Source organism: Hemicordylus capensis, chromosome 3 (assembly GCF_027244095.1).
Source record: "Hemicordylus capensis ecotype Gifberg chromosome 3, rHemCap1.1.pri, whole genome shotgun sequence".
NCBI lineage: Eukaryota > Metazoa > Chordata > Lepidosauria > Squamata > Cordylidae > Hemicordylus > Hemicordylus capensis.
In genome coordinates this window covers 74261094-74286360 of record NC_069659.1, presented here as the reverse complement: position 1 = coordinate 74286360, position 25267 = coordinate 74261094, and the positions used below count along the sequence as shown (strand labels likewise).

At 40.3% G+C, this 25267-nt stretch overlaps 1 protein-coding gene across 1 annotated transcript in view; it reads right to left on the bottom strand.

Moving 5' to 3' along the window:
* ROBO1 (roundabout guidance receptor 1) overlaps positions 1–25267 on the bottom strand; it is a 927259-nt gene that overhangs the window by 167231 nt on the left and 734761 nt on the right. The window contains 1 exon segment of the mRNA XM_053306810.1: positions 1622–1742. Within this exon segment, the coding sequence (XP_053162785.1) occupies positions 1622–1742 (121 nt within the window).

Here is a 25267-nt window from a genome sequence, read left to right as displayed (position 1 = left end):
CTGGAGCAAGCCTTTGGAAGGCACTTTGGAAGAGCTTCCTTGCAGAGCTTGGATGCCCTGAGCATCTAAAGCCCTGAGCCATTTCGGAAGGGCGGTATAAAAACTGAATGAATGAATGAATGAATGAATGAATGATGGGCTCCTATATTATATGCCTATTAGTGTTGCTTATTGTGCTATTTTTGGCTGTTTTTATGCTTTGCTACTGCTTACTGTTTTTGTTTTGTTATGTTTAAATTATGAATTTAATTGTTTTTATTAAAAATATTATTATTGCTAGCCACTTTTGCCCTCAAGAGCAAGAAAGTGGGATATAAGCTTGTTATATAAATGGAAGAAAACAAATTGACATGGAAGACACACCTGAAAGATAAACTTTTGTTTTCAATACATTACTAAAAGGTTTACATCACATCACTTAACAATTCTGCTAACAGAGAATTTGCTCCTCTTGCTCCGATGGGAGGAGAAATTGGCAATGCATTTCTAAAACAATATTTTTTGTTGGGTTTGGTTTGGTTCATTCAAGATAACTGACACAGGAAGTACTGTTCTCTCTAATTTTTTTCATCTGTGTGCAGAATGAGTTTTTGTGGGGGGAGGCAGTGCACACATGCATTCAGAGTGGGTCCTTCCTGATTCAACCTGAGCAGGATCTAAAATTAACTAAGTGGATATTAAAAAAACACATGTGAGTGCACACACACACAGGCCTTAGAGGGAATACTTACAGGGAGTGTATGAGGGGAGTAGTACATATGTTTACGCTCTAAACATCAAGAAATACATCTTTTTGCTATTGTAATGTGGATGGTGTTTACTAATGCGGGGGGGGGGGGGGGGAAATAGCAGATTGTTTGGAAATTTTAATATGATAGTCTTATAATGTTATAAACCTCTTCAGAAATCTTAACTTAAATCTAAGATACCAAGCTCATTTATTTATTCACTTTTTCTAGGCAACCCTTTTTAAGCCAAGCATTCTAAAGTAAGCAGTTTAAAAAAACAACACAGTAAATACTGCGTGGCCATTCATGTGGTGCAGGGACAGGATACACTTAGGATAAAATGCCTCCATATCACACGGTAATGGTGTGGACACAATACAGCTGAAATGGAAGGCTTGCCACAGGGATGTAAGTTAGCAAAAAGTGGTGATCACTATGGTGACCATACTGTACTGAAGCAGTTGTGTCTTCAATGACACTGAAACAGAAACATTTCAACATTACCAAATTAGTGAAGAAGATATAATACATCTGCATATCTATTTACTAAATATCTCATTATTAGACGAAATATGTAGGAGCTGGTTTTTGAGCAGGCTGAAGTTCCTGAAACAACTGATGATGTAATGAATATTTTAAAAGTGTGAGTGCATGCTGTTCATGGAAATACCTCCACAATCTTAGCCCTTAGTGTAGCAAACAACATAAAATGAGACCTTGATCCTGAATCTAAAAATAAGGCAATGCTTAAAGAATGCTTATATTTATTTATTTAATACATTTTTCTACTGCCCATATGTAAGTCCCTGGGCAATTCACAAACTAAAAACCTACTGTCTAAATTTTAAAATATTCACATTGGCAATACTAATTCAGGATTAAACTTCATTTACCTAAAACTGTGAGCTCTGCAACTTCACTTTCTCTTTCTCCAACCATGTTTGTTCCAACACAGACATATTTGCCAGCATCATTCTTCCTGGTATAGGTGATCATCAGCTTTCCTCCTCTGATCTATAACAAACAAACAAACAAACAAACAAACAAACAAACAAATAAAAATAAAGACCTGGAGGAAGTACATTCAAACACCTGCACACAATACAATAGTGACGATTGTAAATCTGTAATTTCAAACCTTTTGAAAAATGTTAAAGCAATACCATCACTGAACATGAGTTGTTAAATATTCTACATTTCATTTCACAATAGAAATGAATCATTTATAGCATATTCTCAAGTTGGGAGTACAAAGAATCTGATAGTCTGTGATTCTAGAATCCAAAAAATCCTAAAACATACCTAGAACTCTGAGTATTGTGTATAAACACAAAACCTAAACAGTATTGAGTGTAAAATTTAGCATTAGAATCTAAGGTCTTCTATTTTAAAAAACAAACACTTTTAGAGCTTGCTTGACAAGGCACACATTAATAAATGTGTGAGCAATGCCCGATGGAATCATAATGGCCTGGTGAAGGAACTCATAGTGGTCAAGGTGCTGGACTTCAGCACCTAAAGCACAGAAGCAGAATCAACTATGCAAAACACGCAAATTAGTATCCATTAGTACCATTTCCAAATTCAGAATTCCCATACCAAATGCAATGTAAACTCCCTTTTAAGCACAATGGAGCTTAAGCTAGAACGTAGTATCATGATGAGGAGAAGCAAAATCACATTTCAGAATGGGCCTCACAATCACAGCTACCAAAGCCCAACAGGCCTTAGGTTTAGGGCTCTCACATCCCTCCTTTTACCTTGTGGAAAAAGTAAAAAGTGAACAAGATTGTGCTATTATTTAAAATATGGAGTTTCCCTGACCACATGATCCATATCCCCTTTACATTTGGAAGCTGGGGAAAGAAATATCCAATACTTGAATCAACATATAGCCTAGTTTATTTCTTACTTTCTGCACACTATATGGAGGTGGTAAGGAAAGGATGTGTGCATACCTGAGCCTTTTTATAGGTTTGAAATTCCCAAAGAGAAATATATGAACAGGGTAGGATTCTAAGCCAGTTAAAGTACTATCTATCTATCTATCTATCTATCTATTATATTTCTATACAGCCCAAAACACATGTCTCTGGGCGGTTTACAATTAACATCATTTAAACATTAAAATCAATTAATGGTTAAATTAAATTAAAATAATTTAATTTGAAATTATTTAAATGATCAGCTCCTACCTCTCTGGTAGGTTCCAGATGATGTCGCTTGGAGACTGTTGCTCTGCAAAGTGAGAACTGAAGTGTGGAGTTCCACATGGCTACATACTGTCTCCAATGCTCTTTATCATCTACATGAAAGCACTGGAAGCGATCATCAGGAGATTTGGTGCTGGGTGTTATCAATATGTTGATGACACCCAGATTTACTTTCCATGTCAACTTCATCTTTCCTAAATGTCTGCCTGGAGGTGGTAATGGGATGGATGAGGTATGACAAACTGAGGTAGAATCCAAATAAGACAGAGATACTGACTGTGGGGAGTTGGGACCAGAGAGAGGGTTTAGATCTGTCTGTTATGGATGGAGTTACACTCCCCCTGGAAGATCCGGTACGTAGCTTGGGAGTGCTCCTTGACCCAAAGCTCTCCCTGGTTTCTCAGGATGAGGCAGTGGCCAGGAGTGTTTTTAATCAGCTTCAGCTGATACATCAGCTACGTCCATTTCTAGAGGTGAATGACCTTACAACAGTGGTACATATGCTTGACTACAGCAGTATGCCAGACTTGGCTACCGTAATGCACTCTACACGGGGCTGCCTTTGTACATAGGCTGGAAACTACAATTGGTACAGAATGCGGCAGCCAGATTGGTCTCTGGGAAAATTCGAAGGGACGACATAACACTGGTTTTGAGGGAACTTCACTGGCTGCCGATATGTTTCCAGGTGAATTGCAAAGTGCTGGTTATTAATTATAAAGCCCTTAGTGGCATGGGCCCAGGCTATTTAAGAAAACAGCTCCTTTGTAATGAATTCTGCCTCCTGTTACGACCTTTTGGAAAGGTCCAGTTATAGTTGCCACCAGCTCGTTTGGTGGCGACCCTGTACCGAGCTTTCTCTGTGACTGCCCTGGGGCTTTGGAATATGCTCCCTGCTGAAATAAGAGCATCTCCTTCTCTGTTTTTTTTTCAGGAAGACCCTCAAGACTCACCTATTTTCACAGGCTTTTAAGTAGAATTTTAATTATTTTAATAATTTGTTTTATATTGTTTTCATTGTGTTTTATGTATTTTAATCTGTGATTTTCAAAATTAAAATGTGCACACCGCCTAGATATGTACATATCAGGTGGTATAAAATATGATGAATAAATAAATTTCAAAAAATAATGTACACATTAAAATCCTCAACATTAAAATCAGTTTAAACCCAACATTAAAAGTATTAAAACTATAATAATTCTAATTAAAATCCTGGCTGAATAAATATGTCTTCAGTGCCTTTTTAAAGGTTGCCAGAGATGGGGAGATTCTTATTTCAACATGGAGAGCATTCCAAAGCCCAGGGCAGCAACAGAGAAGGCCCGTTCCCAAGAAACTGCCAGACAAGCTGGTGGCAACTGCAGACAAAATTTTCAAGATGATCTTAATAGGTGATGGTGTTCATTGTGAAGAAGATGTAATCTTAGGCTTAAGCTGTTTAGGGCTGGTAATAACCAGCACCTTGTATTTTCCCCAGAAACTTATCAGCAGCCAGTGTAGTTCGTTCAACACAGGAGTAATATGATCTCTCCTAGACATCCCAGAGACCAACCTGGCTGCCACATTCTGAACGAACCGCAGTTTCTGGACTACGTACAAAGGCACCCCTCATAGAGCACATTGAAGAAGTCCAGCCTAGAGGTTACCAGTATATGTACCACCGTTCTGAGGTTGTTCATCTCAAGAAATGGACGCAGCTGGTGTATCAGCTAAAGCTGATAGGAAGCACATCTGGCCACTGACTCAACCTGGGACACCAGGGAGAGGTTCGGATCCAGAAGCACCTCCAGACTGTGTACCTGTTCTTTGGGAGTGTGACCCCATCTGTGATGCTATAACAGATAACATCAAAATGTAAATCCAAATGCAATAAAGGTAGAAATGATTTAGGTGGCTACAGTAACACAGGTGGTATAGAACAAAGTCCCAATATGCTGAGCATCATGTCATTCATCAAGTGTAAAATATGTCTATTAATTTATATACAAGTTCCTAATTGTATTGCCTAATACAGATGGCCCTTGTTATTCATGGGATTCCGTTCTCACCTAGAAGCACAAATATGGAAACCATGAATTACAAAACCTTATATTCCTATTTATTTCCTAACCCAAATTTCCTAACCCAAAAAAGGGGGGCAAAAAGAAAACAAAACAAGAGGGGCAGAAATAAGAGGGGGAAAGGACACTAACTTATTCTCCAGGTCTCTAACAATGCCCCTCTACCCCCCGCCCCATGTTTGAATATTTGCCTTTTTTAAAAAAGAGCCACAAAATGGCTCTGCTGGAAAATAGTGTCCAGAAATAACATCAAAAGTCATTTCCGGGTCATTTCAAGCCAATCAGAAGCACTCATAGGCAAATTTAACTTATTTTTCTATCCACAGACAATGAAACTGAGTGTCTAAGATCCAACTGCGGATATGCAAAACCACGGATATGGTGTCTGCGGATAACAAGGGCCACCTTGTTAAAAATCTAAATACTGAGCAAGTATGCAATGCTATTTTAAGGCAATATTATTTAGGGCAATATTTAGCTATTGCTAACAAAACTTTATTTTACTTCAATGGCATAATTGTCTTATGTTTACTCAATATGTTCCCACAGATGAATTCCAACTTCTCATCGAAAGCTAAGTTTTCAAAGCTTCCCAAAGAGTATTCATGTGGAATGCATCATAATTTGACATCCTATGTTTTATGCATTCTCCCACTTCCACTTAATGATTTGTTTCAAAGTTAACCTAGCTGTGCTCAGAGGTTTAAGTGCTCAGATCACAAATGATAATAACAGACTGAAGCACGAGTGGAGGAAAAAGAAAGATTCTTGTAAAGCTGTGTTAGGCAGCTTAATATGAACACTGGCTGGAAGGAGCATGTTCACAGTGTGAAGTGCTTTGCTAAAGCCGCCTACAGCTAGAAATCTATCTGTGAAAACTTGACATCTTGAGGTAGATAGGGCTCTTATTATCACTGCAAGACATATGCACACAAAGATGACAGTCAGTTATTGAGATAGATGAACATGCACATATAACGCAGAATGCATTGCGCTCTCGCTCTCTCTCTCTCTCGCCTTTGGCAAAGGTTGAGCACAGAAACAAAATGTACTTCATTATTTAGAAAACTAGCAGTGCAGAAATTTCAAGGAAGATCTGAGGCATCGAGTACATTAAGGGTGACTGGTTACTATATTTTAAAGTGAGTAGAATATATTGTTATGTTCATCATATCAAATACAGAGGATAATCAGCATATACCTAAATTTAATGAAAACACTTTAATGACCATATTTAGTTACACACTGAAAAAGTCATACTAGGTGCTTCTATTTTTACTGAGGCTAAGCCAAAAGCAGTTACTCGGTTTGCAAACATTTCTGAAAGGTTTGAAAAATATGCCCCCCTTGTGATGATTTCTTTGCAACACAGGCAGAAATGTTTACCTGTTTATTTGCATTGGCTCCTCTCTTGTTGTCACTTATTTTATTTTTCCTTAGGGACATCACATAATAACCAAATCTGATTAGCTATGTAACACTGTGATATCATTCCATTCGTATAATAAACCCTGCTAGGCCAAGATTATATATGCATCTAGTCCAGGAAGAAGGCAGAAGCAGTAAAAAGAAATTTTAAAAATGGTTCTAATATTTTTGGTAAATAGGTAAAACAGGATCTACCAAAAAAGGTAATATTCTCAAGAAATTTTGATAAACACCTGGAAATCAATGTTTTACCCACACCTGGAAATCAATGTTTTCAGCTCCCAGATTTAAAACAGGAGGATATGCAGTACAGACCTACATTTTACTGTGTACACAGTAAAACAATTACTTTTTTTAATCAAAGGGATGTACAATCCCATAATCCTCAAGCAAAAGCCATTTCAACTGGGGATTCTGGGAGTTGTAGTCAGCAACTTCTGGGAATCCCTGTTAGAGGGAACACTGGTACAATCCATCACATATAGTTCTTCATACAGCTGTGCTGCTAGCAGAGCCTTTTCTGTTGGCTCCCAGGAGCTCCCTCATTCGTGTTTAAATCTCCAGGCCTGGAGATCTCACTCTGTATATGTTTAAGAGCTCTCCGTTTATACACGTGGGGAAAGGTTGCTTAGTGACAGTGGGCCAGTCACCCCTAGATTTGGCTCCTAACAAGCAAATTGTAAAGGGGAGCAGATGCGCACCCGCCCTAATCCTAAATCGACCCTAGAAGTTAACTAAAAGCAGGTTAACTCTCTGTTAAGGCCACTCGGCTCTCAGGATGAACCGCCCTGTCTTTCCCCTCGTTCCACAAAAAGGATGGCAGTCAGTCAGCTAATGTGCCAGTTAGCTCAACAGTAAGAACACAGATAAGGCTTGCGAAGGTAGACCCCCCCCCACACACACAAGAAGATTGAGCAAGAGATACGAGCCTAAGAGATGCACCCATCAAAAGTATTGATTAGATTACTGGACTTTTCCATTTATGCAGATGCTACTTCTTATGTCTATGCACTCTGTTTTCATGACAAATGCCATGGCATACTTTGTAAATCCCCACATTGTTACACTCAAGAAGAAAGATCAGCAACAATGGGATCCTTCCTGGTCCCCCCAACACACCTGTTAGACAAAAATGGTCAACTGGAAATTTTCCCCAGGATATGTTTTTGTGTTTGAGGACACCCAATCACATGATCCAGTGTGCTTCCTTGTGCCTCCCTTGGGACTCCATCATGTGCTCCCTGGGATTTTCATGCTCTCTTGTACACTTTACTTGGGAGTCCATCACTTACTCCATCAGATTTTGGGACATAAAAAAGTAAAATGTAAAAAATAATAATTAAAAAGTATTTCATTGCCATTTGATTGGGAGTCCATCACTTACTCCATCAGCTTTTGGGACCAAAAAAAAAAAAGTAAAATGTAAAAAAAAATAAAAAAATTAAAAAGTATTTCATGCCATTTTCCAAATTGGCTTTGTTGCCCAGCCTGATTTGCCCAGTCTTCCTCGCTAACCTGGGAAGCTGTGTCCAAGTAGAAAGCACCCTCCTGGAATCACCTCCAATGATTAACCCCTCCAGACTAACTGCTCTGACCTTCTTGCACCCATCTTAGCCCAACCTGTTCTGGAGGAACGAAGTTCATCGGTAGTCCCCGGAGCCCTCCATCCAGACCAGGTGATATGAGCTTTCGCTGCTCCTCGGGCCCAAAATCGATCTCTGTTCCCTTTTCTTAAATCCAACCCTCTCCTTCCCTAAAACCCTCTTTCTCTTGCCCACCTGGGAATTTACACAATTAGGACTCTAAGCTAAAATGCCTCATTGCAGTTAAATGTATTTTTGATAGTAATATTGCTTTAACCACACACTTCTCTCCTCTGTGCCCTCCCTATAATAAATACCTTATTTTGAAACTTAAGTCCTGTCTCAGTCCAATTCATTTCCTGTGTCCACAATGTTGCACAAATTAAACTTATGTGAAACTGTTCCTTTCTGAGCTAAATTCCTCATGGGTGCCCAAAAGGCAGATTTCAGGGTGTTCACCAATCACCCCAGAGCAATTTCACTAACAGCTGCACAGATTAAGCATTTCCTGTGAATGAAGCTAGTTTTAAAGCGACATTTCTTGACATCTAACACAAGTGTGCTTAATATAACTTAACCCATTGTTTCTAGGTATCGCTTCAGGGTCCTTGGAAGACAGTAATTCTTCTGGCACTTCCTCTGCCCCACAACAATGTTACACTTATGAACTGCCAGGCATATCTGCCAAATGTTAGCAAGAAATAAAAACGTTTTAGCAAACTTAAGGGCAGTGCAAGCGGGGTGAGGAGAGATGAGAAACTATAGGGAAAATAGATATATCACCTTAATTAAATCTAATCTAGTATAACTATGCTGACCTGTTGTGATGAACAACTAACAATTGCCTAACCTTTTGAATAGCTTTATAGTACAGTACAGACTCTGGTTGAGGGTGAAGTTATGCTCAACTGATGGCTCTGGAACCCAGAACTGCAGGTCACAACCTTCAAGAAAGATGGAGGATTTAAAAAGGAATAGTGTGGTAAGCAAGGCTCAAACAAAGACAATTTTTCCCCTATTTGAATCTTGTCGGGAAGCGGGGGGGAACCCAGTCTGAGTTATTACAACTAGCTCAGAAGAAGCAGTTAGTGGTGTGGGAAATGTGGTCTGTTGGTTTTAGGAAAATGATGCTGCATTAAATATTTTTGCATCTATTTTTTTCCTTCCCCTTTATCAATGTGTATATTCCAAAATAAACTGATGTTGCAAATAAGCAACAAGACTAAATCACTCTCTCAAGGAAATTGTGCTTGTAAAGTCTATGGTGTTTAATAGTGCATCGGAAATGGGAAGCATAAAACCCTATTGTTCCCCTTCTAGTTGCTTTTCGACAGCTAAGTCTAAAAAAAGGATTTCATCATAAGGAAGTTTACAGAAACTCTGTTCTAAATAATTTCATATTTTTGTACGTAGTTCATTGAGCAGCAACATAATCCATATGGCTCCGTTTTTGAAGCAGTAGCTAGGCTTACACCAGCAAGCCATGTGCTCAGTTTTCTGAAACGGACAAAATGTGGAGTCTCTATATTAGCAATATTTCCTCAGTGTCTGAATGTAACTACCCTTACATTGAATGGGAAATTTCCAAGTAGAGTGTGTGTGTGTGTACGCATGTTTGCGTGTGCACACCCTCCCAGGTGAAATCAGAAATAAAAGTAAAATTGAACTGAGTTTCTGCTATGAATTCATTTTTGTTTCCTTAAGCAAGTTAGAAGATTTTATGTATCTGTTACTCTAGCCCTCCCTCCGCCCCAGCATTGCCACTACCAAGTTATCCATGCACTTCAAAGATCAGAAATTTTAAACCAGCTGAGGATAATTAGCTGCCTCAGCCACACACAAAGATCATCTGCTGCTCAAGCTTTACTGAAAAATATAGTAATTTCTATAGACGAGAGAGAGAGAGAGAGAGAGAGAGAGAGAGAGAGAGAATATAAGTCATGTTAATGTTAAGAATCTACAAAAGATCTAACTGAATTACAAAATAAAGACTGTATCACCATTTGTCTTGTATTATTAGTAAGGCTGTCTCAGATAGGTAAGTTAAAGGTAACCTGCTATTAAATTTGTTCTTGTATGAACCTGAGTCCTTTGACAAGTGGTCAGTACGCCACACAGCTTTTTTCCTAATTGCTGTTTCCTGTCACTACAACTTCAAAGCATAAGCCAATTAGGTTTTTTCCTGCTAAATCCGATTTCCAATCCTGTTAGTCAGCCCCCAATGTGTTTCTGCCAAATGAAACAAGACTTGACATTTTTGTTCCCTGTGTTCTACAAGGGACTATGTTTTATGTCCCTCTCCCTACGTGCGGTATAGTAGCAAATTGGAATGCCGTCTCATAAAAAGCATGGGTTTCATGGGATCTGCTGTTTCTTCTATCATTTCATATGTTCAAGTGTAGATATAGTGTCCAATACACAAAAAAGTCTAGATCCCTCAAGCTGCTACCCTGTCCCGTTTAACTTCATCCCTTTAATCAGAGAACCCTGCAACCACATTCCACTGACATTCTTAAATTCCCTATATCTTGTGTTAAGAACATAAGAACAGCCCTGCTGGATCAGGCCCAAGGCCCATCTAGTCCAGCATCCTGTTTCACACAGTGGCCCACCAGATGCTACTTGAAGCCTACAGACAGGAGTTGAGGGCATGCTCTCTCTCCTGCTGTTACTCCCCAGCAACTGGTACTCAGAGGCTTCATGCCTTTGAGGCTGGAGATGGTCTATAGCCCTCTGATTAGTAGCTGTTGATAGACCTCTCCTCCATTAAGTTATCTTAACCCTTCTTAAAGCCATCTAGGTTGTTGGCTGTCACCACATCTCATGGCACAGAATTCCACAAGTTAATTATGTGTTGCGTAAACAAGTACTTCCGTTTGCTGGTCCTAAATTTCCTGGCAATCAGTTTCATGGGATGACCACTGGTTCTAGTGTTATATGAGAGATAGAAGAATTTCTCTCTAGCCACTTTCTCCACACCATGCCTGATTTTATAGACCTCTATCATGCCTCCCTGCAGTCATCTTTTTTTCTAAACTAAAAAACCCCAGGTGCTGTAGCCTTGCCTCATAAGGAAGGTGCTGTAGGGCCCTGATCATCTTGGTTGCCCTCTTCTTCACCTTTTCCAGTTCTACAATGTCCTTCTTTAGATGTGGTGACCAGAATTGTACACAGTACTCCAAGTGTGGTAGCACCATAGTTTTGTATAAGGGCATTATAAGATTAGCCGTTTTATTTTCAATCCCCTTTCAAATGATCTCTAGCATGGAATTGGCCTTTTTCACAGCTGCTGAACATTGAGTCGACATTTTCAATTAGCTGTTCACCACAACCCCAAGATCTCTCCTGGTCAGTCACCAACAGCTCAAATCCCATCAGTGTATACTTGAAGTAGGGGTTTTTCATTCCAATGTGCATCACTTTACATTTGCCAACACTGAAGCACATTTGCCATTTTGTTGCCCACTCACCCAGTTTGGAGAGATCCTTTTGGAGCTCCTCACAATCTGTTTCACTACCTGAAAGAGTTTGGCATCATCTGCAAATTTGGCCACCTCGCTGCTTAACCCTACTTCTAAATCATTTATTATTATTATTTATTTACACAGTCAGACAGGTGTTATTGATTGGTTTGTTTTATACAGACATCAAGTCCTTCCCATTATTTATTATTATTATTATTATTGCAAGGTGGCTAGCTTTTGTTAGAATTAGTTCTATTAGAAAAATAAGGACTTTCTGCCACCAGTGAGACCAGTAGCGAAAAATTATTGAGAGGTAAGATATGAAGACCTGGGCAAGGGATTTACATCTCATTCTCTGCTCTGATTGGCTACATACGCTGTCAATTAGGAGTTTGGTGAGGAGAATCAAGGCAAGATTATGCCCATAGGTTTATAGTATGTCCTAAGCACATATAGTCCGAACATACATCTGCAGCTGGAAGAGAACTCAGATAGGGATGTGCAGAACTGGTCTGGCGTTCTACGGTCCAAAGGTTCTGTCCGGGGGTTCGTGATCAAACCGAAACCCCCACCCTGGTTCTGTCCGGACTGGAACCAGACTGCCGGGTCCAGTCTGGCAGGTCCGCAAACATTCGGAGTGCTTTCTGTAGTTGTGGGGGTTTGTGTGTGTGTCCACGCGGGTTCCCTCTCTTCCTGCCGGTCTCCCTCATCACTGCCGCGGATGGGTAAACTATTCTTTTTGGCCCGAAAGGGTCGCTCTGTAATGGTCGCTCCGTAAAAGCGAGCGTCTGCCATTTTGGCCACCGCCGTGCATGTGCAAATGCCCTCTGTGAGGCCTGGCATGACCTACGGCCTCGCAGATGGCATTTGTGCATGTGCAGCGGTGGCCAAAATAGTGGCCGCTTGCTTTTATGGGGGCCTGAAAGGGCAAAAAAGACTATATTTACCCGGCCACAGTGGTGATGAGGGAGGCTGGCAGGGGGAGAGGGAACCTGCATGGACCCCCGCAGCTACAGCAAGCCCCTCAAAGGGGCTACAGGTATTTCCTTTTTGCATTTAATTTAATTTATTTTTTTAAAGTCCATGGACAGGTCCAGGACTGGACTGGCTGGGGGGGGGAGTTTCGATGGGGGCCAGACCGAACTGGCCCAGTTCCATTCAAGGCCAGTTCAGCCTCGAACCGAACCAGGCCAGATGGTTCTGTGCACACCCCTAAACTCAGATATAGTTATCCTCCCTTTCATCTGTAAAGATGCCTTGATGGAGTTTGCTTATTTAAAGTATTTATATCTCATATTTTGACTTTTAAACCCTTAAAGATAGCTTCTACCCAATGCAGGGGTGGATGAATTTTTCCTAGTCAGCTGGCTATTGCAAATACAGGTGGTTTACTTTCATTGTTTGAATTTCTCTTGTAATTTCTAAACTTGACCAGAAAATGACACCATTAAAGGGCTGAAGCACAGTATTGATTAGTAGTTTTGACTGTGTCGCAAAACTGGATCCAATGTGAACTACTCACATTCAAAGGGAGCCTAAGCTTAACTTTGACTTTGACTTGGAGGAACCGAAAAAGAGGTTTTAAAAATCAGTTCCCCAGATTAGAAATTAGCATCACTGAAATTAGCGTCACTCCAAGCAAGCAGGAATTACCCATCAACAGCAGGGTAATTGTTTTATCACCTGAGATGTGTTATGTTTTGGGAGTCCAGGAAGCTGTCATTAAGTTTAGTTGCATATGGAGATTTGCTGGCTTAAATACTTAACACTAACCATATTTACATATTAAGTTTAGCACACACACAGATCTGTACTCGCACAGTTATTCACACATTTTGTTCAACACATATATAGTAGAACATATCCTATCTTTATTCTTAATTTTATCAGGTCTGTGCCCACATTAACTTTTAAAATGAAAGCATACACAGTCATCCCCATAAGAACATGTACCTATGTGCAAACACATTTGCTTATGTACAATGTAATGTCTGAATAGGGCTAAAGAGAACTTTAAAATGCTTAACTGTGGATATGGCTGCATCGTGGCCCCTTTAAATAGCCCAATTTTACATCTGCATCCTTGTAGAATATTGGTTTGTGCCATTAATGGGAGTACAGCTCAAGTCAGAAACAAATGATTCTGAAATAATGTGCACACTGAAATTTATTCCCATTTATGTACATAAAAATAACAAATCTTAACTTCTGGTTTACGTGGAAAGCTAAGTGGTGAAGGACCAGGTGAAAGTTTCAAACGTCTGTGCTTCCTTATAAGAAAGTTTTAGGTAAACATTAAATTTCATCTGGATGATGTTTACATATTTTTTTACTGCCTTCATATCCCACACTGGTTCAAAGAGCTCAGAGTAGCTTATATGTGCACTTCCAGATGGTGTCCCACCTAACCAGATCCAGATCTACTTCAGAGCCAAATCTGTACATTATACATGTCTCAGACAAGAACGGGCTTGCTGGCATACTTGCTGGCATTAATTAACATGCAAGATCACAGAAAGAGTTTGTAATATAACTAAAACTGATGTAGTGGGATATTGTGCTTCAGTGACAAAGCAATATATCCTTCATAATGTGCTAATAGGTATGCTCATTGGTTTTAATTAGCCTTGATACAGGTATGTGTCTTGGGTTGAACAGAGATGGGGAGGTGGGAAATTACCATGGGGCAGCTATACCAGTGGTGGTAGGGAATTGCTGAAGATATGGTGCTAGTAGGTCAGTGGGTCATTATAGGGGAAGGGAATTCAGCGATGTAATTGCTATTGCCCCTTCCAGCGGGCCCTTCCACCTCTTTGATCTCAGAAAGCAATGCTAACCACCCGCATAACCTCACTATTACTCTGTAATGCCAGGTTGGTTCACAATAAATCTGAGTTAATGCATGACTTGATCATGGTTGAAGGTGCTGACTTGGCATATATCACAAAGACCAGGTCGGGAGAGCTAGTGGTCTGGTTTGGTTCTCCCAGAAGATTAGTCCATGGTGGACCGGGTGAGAGGATGTGGGTGGGGAGTTGGGGTAGCTGTGGTCTGTAAGAATACCAACTCTCTTACCAGGATCCCTGTCAGGGATTTGGCCTATATTGAATGTATGTACCTACGTTTAGTACCAGGGATAGACTGGGACTTCTGCTGGTGTACCGATCACCCCGCTGCCCAGTGGGGTTGCTAAATGAGGTGACGGACCTCGTTGCTGAGTTGGCATTGGAGTGGCCCAGGTTCTTGGTGGCGGGGGACTTCAATGTTGGGACCAGGTTGTTGGGAGCAGTTCAAGAGTTCATAGCGGGCATGATGGCTGTGGGCCTATCCCAAACTGGTCTCTGAGCTGACACATGGTGCTGGTCACACATTCAATCTGGTCTTTTGCTCTGATCAGGGTGGTGTTCCTTGGGTAAGAATTCCTGTCATCTCCCCATTGTCAGGGAAGGATCACCATCTGGTTAAGGTGACAGATTACAGCCTCAATCTACCTCTGCAGGGACAAAGGACCTTTTAGGTTGGTCCGCACGATGAGATAATTGGATCCATTAGGATTCCATGAAGCCTTGGAAGGGGTTCGGGTTGGCTCTGCTAGTGATTCTGTCGATTCTCCGGTGCAAACATGGAATAATGAACTCACTAGAGCAGTAGACACAATCACTCCTAAGCATCCTCTCCAACCTGCTTTAAAGACAGCCCCATGGTATTCAGATGAACTATGGGAACTGAAGTGGCTTGGTAGACGACAAAGCACAAGTGGAGGAAGACTCAGCGTGAGTCTGATCAGGTACAACAAATAGCACATTTGAAGATCTATGCTCTGGCAGTGTGGGCACCAAAAAGCAGTTCTTTTCTGTCCATGTTGTTTCTTCAAACTCATGTCCAGCTGAGTTATCTAGGGTTGTGAGGGGGGTAGAATGTACCCCCTCCCCCTTGAATTTAAACTTGGAACCATTGGTTACTCACTGTGACATTTTTAATGACATTTTGCAGATAAAACCACTCACTTTGGGGCAGAACAGGATTCCACAGTTACTGCAGAGTCTACTGTGTAGGTGTCCAGTAACTCCTCTCATGGGGTTAGATTGGATCATTTTCAGTTTGTGACTCTTGAGGAAGTGGATAAACTGCTTCAGTCAGTGCACCCTACAACCTGTTCTCTTAACCCTTGCCCAACTTGGCTTATCTCATCTGATAATCATATTATCATAGAGGGTCTGGTAAATATTATAAATGCTTCTCTCAGGGAGAGGAGAATGCCTCCTTGACTTAAGGAGGCTATTATTGGTTGGTTTGAAGAAACCAACATTGGACCCCTCGGACTTCCTAGTTATGCAAAAGTATATAGTTTAATAAATTAAAAGAAAACAGACATGATTAAAAAACCCAGACATTTGTAAAGCTTCTATGATCTGTGTGATGTTCCAGCACCTTACAGAAGCTAAGGGCATAGGTATAAGGAAAATGCTAAATGTACATGTGCCTTATCTGACACAATCTGTTATGGGGAGAAGTAACTGAGTGCTGTAGCCCAGCTACAATAGCATCCCAGATTTCTCCATTATTTTGTATGGGCATGTTGTTGTTACTCCCAGGCGGGGGGAGTGCCAACGAACCAGAGGTCAAGAAGGCTGTGGAAGTCTGTTAGACTATGAGCCAGCGTGGTTTAGTGGTTAGAGTGCCGGACTAGGACCGGGGAGACCCGAGTTCAAATCCCCATTCAGCTATGAACCTAGCTGGGTGACTCTGGGCCAGTCACTTCTCTCTCAGCCTAACCTACTTCACAGGGTTGTTGTGAAAGAGAAACTCAAGTATGTAGTACACCGCTCTGGGCTCCTTGGAGGAAGAGTGGGATATAAATGTAATAATAACAATAATAATATTAGTCTATGTTTGAGAGCAATTGAGAATGTTGAAGTTGTCACTTTAACGATAAAAGCGAGTATGGGAGAAGAATTGGCCGGCTCAAGGCAGGTCCATAGCAAGCCTAAAAGTATAGTTGAGTGCCAAAAAAGCAGGTTTTACTACCTTACTTTACCACCTTAGTTTCTTTTAATTAAATTATAACACAGCAGTTTAAACAGTATGTGTTTATTAAAACTGAGGGAGGCAGGAAATGTCTGGTACTGGTCCACCCAAGGTCCACCTATGGGTCTGGCTCAAGGCCCTAACAGCTTATAGTAAATATCAGGTGAGATAGATTAATGTTTGTGGCATGTGGGCCATAATTTTTTTTAACCCTCTCCTCAATGTTTTAGCATAACTCTCCCTTTTGTACTCTCCAGAACCCTTCCCCCTTTTTGCCACTGAAAAGCATAAATGGTTTCGTTTGGGGACTGGCAGCTAGCATCAAACCTGTCAAGTGCAGTAGGGAAAACGTCTTAAGGGAATGGAAAATAAACTCTTCCTTTTAACACTGTCCCTCAAATCCTGGACATCATTTACAAGGCTTCTGGCTACAGCCCTGAACAGGAGCACAGCTCTTAGAAGCTGTGGATACCCAACATCATCATGCTGCAGGTCCCACTTGTTATACATCTAGCTGACATTCTGTTATGCATTTCTGTCTTTCATTACCTCCCTGAAAATAGCTTCCAGTTGCAAATAAAACCATTTTAGCTTGGTTACCCAAACCAAAAACCATATAAATTATGATAGAAAGTATATGCTCTTTTGGTTAGTCCTGTAAGGGAGACTTGGATCAAGTCCAACGTCCTTTATGCTGGTTCTGTGCTTTTGTACATACTTGCTATCTGTACTTGGCACAATCCTGAAAAGCAGTAATTGTACCTCTATTCAGTGGAGGAAACCAAAGAACTGACATAAATATTATTTTTGAAATTCTGTGCTTTGAATTACACTTTTCATATGACCAGAAGCCTTACAGGAACTTCAGAAATGTAAACCTATCCAAAGCAGAATGTGAAATAAGCAAAATGTGAAATGACTACACTGAAAGAAAATAAAAATATATCAAAGCAATCCAAACAAGGACATCCTAATCACTCACATCTGTTTGCAAGCTCCAGGGAAGACAACCCCTCTTTCCCCAAAATTTTGTGTAAGATTTTCTCCTTTTCATTTAGCAAATGTAATGATTGAAAAGTCAGTACACAGATCAAAAGAGTTATTTCAAAGCATCTTTATAGTGTCTCTTGTAGTTTACAAAGCTACAATTAGCAACTGACACTTGGATTGTAATAACAGACTGTTGGCTGACATCCAGACTAATGTTAAGCATGCCGGAAAATGCTGCATTCATGAAACGGGTGAAGAACAATTGTTGCTGATCAACCTTCCCTCCACAGACCACCGTGCCTCCCAAAAATATGCCAGTGAGGTTTCTGCAGTCCTTAGGGACACCATGAATTGCAGAGGGAAGGGGAAGTTTGTGGAAACTGCTTTTCTCCATTACATGCGTGTATTTTTTGGTACATGCAACATTGGTCTGGGTGACTAGGAAGAAAACTGCAAAGATGAATCGGCAATATGACCTTCACCAAAGTCTCAGACTTGAAGAGTGAACAACATTTTATTCAGAGAAGTGAAGAGGAAATTTTGTCATAATGTAGAGCTAGTGGGTGGGGATTTGATCAGATTCAATTCATAATAGACAACTGTCACAGATAATGAGCGGCTGCACTACATCTATCATTCTTTCCTGAAATGCAAATCTCTTTTTATAGTAAAAAGCAAAGCTGTGACAATCCTGTATTTAAAAATCTTTTTTAAAAAATTGAAATCTGTCTCTTTTTAAACACACCTATTGTGTGGATATATGCAGCTTTAACTCTGGAAAGAAGCTTGCATAGCTCACTACTTCAGAATGTCACAACTGAAGATACCTTGAATGAGTGAGCTGTTACAGTAAGATGAAATCTACAGTTTGCTATTTTTAAAAAAATCACACACAGCATGTAATCAGTTATACAGAGAAAAAAATATAGAATGTGAAAGAATTGGACAATTTTTGCTGATGTCTCTTCCCTCCACAGACATTGTATCTCTTCAAATGGTCTTGAGGCTCAAAAAGTCAAGAAACAGAATCTGAAAGTTCTCAGTAAGCAGTCTGTTGGTAGTTTCAAAACACAGTTGTTTATAGAAAACCTACATACAACATCTAAAATGAGTGGCTACCCTTTATTTTTATGAACTGCTTCCTGCACAAAGGAATTTTGAGCTACTGAGCAAAGTTCCTTGAAAAACTGTTATCAGACCCACTCACTTCCCTATTTGGTGGGTATTTCAGTGTACATCCTAAACTCAAGCCTTAGTTTCCCTCCCCCCTGTCTCTATGACTGCCTTCCAGGTAAATGATCATTCTGACAAAGGGTTTTCCTAAAAAGGTCCATTTACAAAAGACCTGTAACAAGCCTAAGGAAATATTCTTGCTGATTGCTGACAACTTCCACACTTGCTAATCATATGCTTGCATGCACCTTCCCATCGCACACTGCCTGGGTATGCCCATGAGCTCACTCTGTGCTTAAGCTCCCCAGAAAGAAGGATTCCCAGTAGTGAGATCTAGGTAGATATGACACACAACTTCCGTCTTCTCTCTCTCTTTCACCATTAGACCTCTATCCCCCTTCCTAGTATAGCAACTTGGTAAAGTGCCTAACCAACTGCTTTTTCATTTCCTGCACCCCTATTGCCCCTCATTAAAGGAACTCTTTGTTTTCAAAGTCGTGACTCATCTTCTTTCTTTCCAGTGCATCCATGTCACAGCTGCCTGTCCTGTACAGCTCTTAAGATTGCTGTTTATGGGTCTGCACCATTTGATGCTAATTTTCCCCACTTGAGCCAAAGCATAGGCATGGAGAGTGGTAGCTGACATATCTCCTGCAGACCTTGTAACAAAATATGAGGCATTCCACAAGTTGCACACCTTGTGCAACACAACTGTGTTTGTGCTAGTAAAACACTAGTCTGGAATGCAAATTCCACACTTAGGACAAGCACATCAAACCCTTGACCTAGTGCAACATCCTAGCGCAAATGCAGCATTAATCAGTCCATTGGTAATTATTTGTGATGTTTGCTTTGTTAATATTCTCAATAGCAGAAATGTTTTTTTGTGAACATGAGAACTGCACAAAGTCTGTTTCACAGAATGGGAAAGAACACAGTTGGCTGACATGCATAATCATAAATGGGTCTGTCAGTGCCTTAAAGGAATAATGAGCAGTAAACGTTGGGCAACATGCTCATTAGCAAGCCAATTTAAACTTTCTCTCTCACAAAGGAACAATATATAAATATGCACTGCTGTAAGAAAAAGTGCAATTAAGTGAGGTCCCTGTGCCTTTAAACATAATGGCAAGTGTTAAGCTAAGGCAACAAGAGAAGTTTCAGGCACTTCAGAGGTTTGTGGAGCTGCAGTTGCAGTGCTCCATGATGTTGCACAACTGCTAGTAAAAAAGACATTGTTGCACAACTGCTAGTGAAAAAAGATTGTGGAACACTTTGTGTAAAGCACTGTGAAACCTGTTTGTCAAAGCATTGTGTATTACAGAGTACAATATATCAGTACTACTAGTGCAAGAACAAGCTGCTTGGAGTGATGATGGCTACCACTTGTTCTCGTGAACCCTGCCCAACATGGCTCGTTCTGTCTAGCAGGGAGGCTGTTGCAGGAGGCCTGGTAGAAATCATAAATGCTTCTGTGAAGGAGGGCACGATCAGTGCCCTCTAATTTTTTTCCCCATCTCTGTGTAGAATGAGTTTTGTTATGGGCACCAGAATCAAGGCACTGTGTGCGCACATGCATTCAGAGTGGGGGCTTCCTAATTCAATCTCAGCAGCATCTAAAATTAACTGAGTGGATATCAGAAAACCTGTGAGCACATGCACGTGAACGTGCCTTAGAGCAGGGATTTTCAATGCTGGGTCTCCAGGTTATTGGACTTCAGCTTCCATAATCCCTAGCCCCAAGTGGCCTTTTATTTGGGGATTATGAGAGTTGAAGTCCAATAACATCTGGGTACCCAACGCTAAGAATCCCTGCCTTAAGGGGAACAGTGGGCGAGATGCCTCCTTGTCTTAAGAAGGCAATTATTAGAACTATTCTCAAGAAGCCTGCATTAGATCCCTCAGAGTTGAACAACTATGGGCCTGTCTCCAACCTTCCATGGTTGGGCAAGGTAATTGAGAGGGTGGTGGCCTCTCAGCTCCAGATGGTCTTGGAGGAAACTGACTATCAAGACCAATATCAAACTAGCTTTTGAGCGGACTTTGGGGTGGAGACTGCCTTGGTCAGCCTGATGGATGATCTCCAATTGGGAATGGACAGAGGAAGGGTGAATCTGTTGGTCCTTTTGGATCTCTCAGTGGCTTTCAGTACTATCGAGCACAGTATCCTTCTGGAATGTCTGAGAGTGTTGGGGGTGGGAGGCCCTGTCTTACAGTGGTTCCACTCCTACCTCTCAGACAGTTTCCAGATGGTCTCAATTTGAGACTGTTATTCTTCAAAATCTGAGCTTATGTGTGGCATTTCTCAGCACTCCATACTGTCTCCAGTGCTCTTTAACATCTACATGAAACCACTGGGAGAGATCATCAGGGGATTTGGTGCAGAGTGTTATCATTACACTGATGACACTCAGATCTACTTCTCCATGTCAACAGCATCATGAGATGGCATAACCTCCCTAAATGCCTGCCTGGAAGCAGTAATGGGATAGATGAGGGATAACAAACTGAGGCTGAATCCAGATAAGACGGAGGTACTTATTGTGCAGGGTGAGAACTCCAGAGATTTATTTTGATCTGCTTGTTCTAGATGAGAGTCACACTTGCCCAAAAGTAACAAGTATGCAATCTAAGAGTGCTTCTGGATCCACACCTCTCCCTGGTGTCCCAGGTTGAGGTGGTGAGCAGGGCTTTCTATCAGCTTCGGCTGATACGCCAGCTGTGCCCGTTTCTTGAGATGAACAACCACAAAACAGTGGTACATATATTGGTAACCTCCAGATGTGGCATCTACAATGTGCTCTATGTGGGGCTGCCTTTGTATGTAGTCCGGAAACTCCAGTTGGTACAGAGTGCAGCAGCCAGGTTGGTCTCTGGGTCATCTTGGAGAAACCACATTACTCCTTTGTTGATAGAACTACCCTGGCTGCCATTAGGTTACTGGGCAAAATACAAAGTGCTGGATATAACCTATAAATCCCTAAATGGCTTAGGCCCTGGGTATTTGAGAGAATGTCTTCTTCATTATGAGACCCACCAGCCATTGAGATCGTCTGGGGAGGTCTGTCTCCAGTTGCCGCCAGCTCAGCTGGTGGCCACACAGGGATGAGCCTTCTTGGTTGCTCCCCTGAGACTGTGGAATGCACTCCTACTGAAACCCTCCTTCTGACCATTTTAAAAAGTGCTTGAAAACCCACTGCTTCACCCAAGCTTTTCCAGCTTTTTAAACTTTTACGTTTTAATCTGTTTTAATTTTTAGATTGCCTAAATTGTTTTAAGATTTTTGTGTATGGTTTAGCTTGTTTTATGTTGTAGTTAACCACCCATAGACGAAAGTTTGGGGCGGCGTACAAATTTGACAAATAAATAAATAAACAAACAATTAAATAAGCAAACAAGTCTGGAACAGACTTCCCTTGAGAAGCATCATTGTGCTACATTCTTACGCTAATGCAACAACATTATGCTAGCATAACAGTTGTCTGGATGTAAGACAATGTAAGCATCCTGACATTTGGAAAATCATTTCTTTCAAATATTATGAAACTGATTTTATGAATAAGTGTATCAAACATGCAATAATTGATAAAACTTTGAACATCTATTAAAAAGATAGTTTAAGATGTGTAGTTGCTAGGCCTGTCCATGGATCAAATAATCAGACCCCATCTGATCCAGATCCAATGCAAATGATTATTGTATTGTTTATCTGATACTAATGCCAGCCTGGGTCAAACTGGCTGATGGATCATTACCAGGTCAATGTATCATCCTATAGAAAATAATGATAAATCGCAAAAACTATTGTCTATAAATACATTATTGTAAGTCAGAATGTGATGAGACTGCCAGGAATGGTAGAGCCTTGTCAGCATTGATGGTGGACTCTTTTTAGGGCTTGATAGCACCCACATTTGAGGCAAACATGCCAGGATTTTTGAGAAGCAGGTAAACCTTCTATCTCCTTTTCATACTTTTGCTCTGAAAAGATACTTTCATCCTTGCTTTACTTGGATGACTGAAGACATTCAAAACCTCCAAAGTGCAGACTGATGTGCGCCAGGATCTCTAAGAAAAAGGTGCATCCTCTCTTCACATCTCTGCTTTGCATGGATAAGACTGAGGGAACAGAAAAGAACTGATCCATAGGCTGGCAGGCAGGCTATTTCTACGTCTCTCCCCAACAAACACTGTGGTTGTAAGAGAACAGACAACCAATTGCAGACTGTGTTGAGCAGCTGCAAGCCTGACAAGGCACTGAAGCAATGTGCAACTAGAGATGTCAATCACATAATTTACATAAGAAGCTGCCTTATACCAAGTTAGACCTTTGGTCCATCTAGCTCAGTATTGTTTACACTGAACACCAGCAGTCACAATTTAAAGATGGTGAGCCCCTTGGGGTTATTATTCTTATTTTTTAAATGCTGTTAGCCACTATGAGCCTATGAAAATAGAATAGGATATAAATCATGAAAAATAATAAATAATAATGCTACCTGTAGGCAGATTGTCATATCATAGCCAAAGTACACTGATGCTACTTAATCAGTTCTGCTTCATAATTCAAAATGAATCTGCCGTTTCTTGTCTACACACAAAACAGCAATTCCCAATCTTCCTTAACATACTGTAGACTCTGCATCATTGTAGTCTGTGGTATAGTGCTATAATAATTTATTTACTGAAGACCCTGAAAAAATAGACAAAAGCCAGAAATCTAGATCTAAAGCACACAGTATATTTGAACACTATAATAGCCATTAAAATATGTTAAGACAAGATTTATAGGAAAGGAACTGTGTAAGTCCTATTGAGAATTCCTGTTGAGATGAACCTGAAATAAGCATTTAAGGGTTAAAACTGCATCCTCTTAAACAACCAGAAACATTGTTTGCAATCTCCTTCTTGACCCTTCCTCCGTTAGAGCAATTCATCTTTCAAATGGCAAGACTTCCTCCTTAAGATGGAGATTAATTTTTCACTAGTTTCTTCTCTCATCTGTTACTAACAGATCTTTTTTGGATCATTTACACACACACACACACACACACACACACACACACACACACACACACACACACACTTTTTCAATTTCATTTTCTCTCTATCATCCAACTATTTTTAAAGAAAGAAATAGAACTCTGAATACTCTCTAGGACTGAATATATCTGAATGAATTTGGAGTAATTTAATATTGCTATCAACAGAGCAAACAATCTCTGTTTGAACAAAACTTTTGATACAGCCAGTTTCTCCATGAAACAAATGCACTGTATTTTTTTCTACACAAATGCCAATACTTTCCCCCCATCACTAATTGTGTCAAACTTTAACAAAACATGCAGGGTCTCTGTGCTATTTAGGGAATCAGTCAGGGCAGACAGAGCTACAACTTATCTGAACCATAAGTCATTCAACATTTTACGTACACACCATAATCAAGAATTCTATACATTATTCATTGTATAACTTGGACCTTAAAAGCCAAGTATCACAAATATAAAAAGATGAATTACTTCTACAGGTTGTCCTTTTAAAATGTGAATGACAATGATTCAGAATAAATGACAGACAAAAGTTATTATGAAATGGAGAAAATTAGATTCACAGTGTTTAACCCAGCTTTCTAGGCTGAACCTTCCACTTTTTGAAGCCAGTTACAAATGTCAGTGTCTCTCCACCCTTAATGTATATATGTAAAGTATTTTGCTTATTATATATTCTTTTGTTAGAAAAACATATAATCCATTTGCTTATTATATATTCATGCAGATCATTATCTAAATTTCTCTTTAAACCTTGTAGTTATTTCATGTCAAGTTTAAATTGATTTCAAAACCATGCAGGTAGTCATGGAATATGATGTTGAATTGGATGAATTCCTTTCTAACACTGGCTCTGAGATTTTCATACATTTGTAGTCACTATTTTCTATATACTTGTACTGCTATTTTCTAGTTTAAGAAGTAAAATAGCAAGAATTAGTAAAATACACACTAAACAAAGAATAAAGGAAGAGGCTAAAAACTGCTTATGTTTGCTAGTTATTATCAGTTCCATGTAGATGTAAAATTGTCAGATATTTAAATCACTATAGCTATTAATAAGGTACAACTTGTTTTCCTAAGTTTCACTTTCTTAACACAATTGAAACATGTCTAGTTTTACGGAAGAAAATGAGTAGAATGCAAATCATATAAGAATCATACCTATCCAGGCCTGCTCAACAGAGGCCCCCCAGCTGTTTTTGGACTACAACTCCCATAATCCCCAATCACATTGGTCAATTGTCAGGGATTATGGGAGTTGTAGGCCAACATCTGCAGGAGGGCCAGAACTGAACAGCCCTGCTATAGAGAAAAACCAGGGTAGAGTGCTTGTTTTTCAACTCAATTTGACACTTTTTTTCTTTTCATATTTCTCCAATTGGCAGGCTTTCCCTCACACTCACTAGCCCACATGGTGTGCTACTATAGGAAAATGGAAGAGGGGATGCACCCTAGCAGAGTGGCTGCACTTGGGGCAAAGGATTGTTCACAGTCAAGCATCAGCAGAGGGGGATGGGAAGCTATGTTCATTCTCTCCTCAACTTCA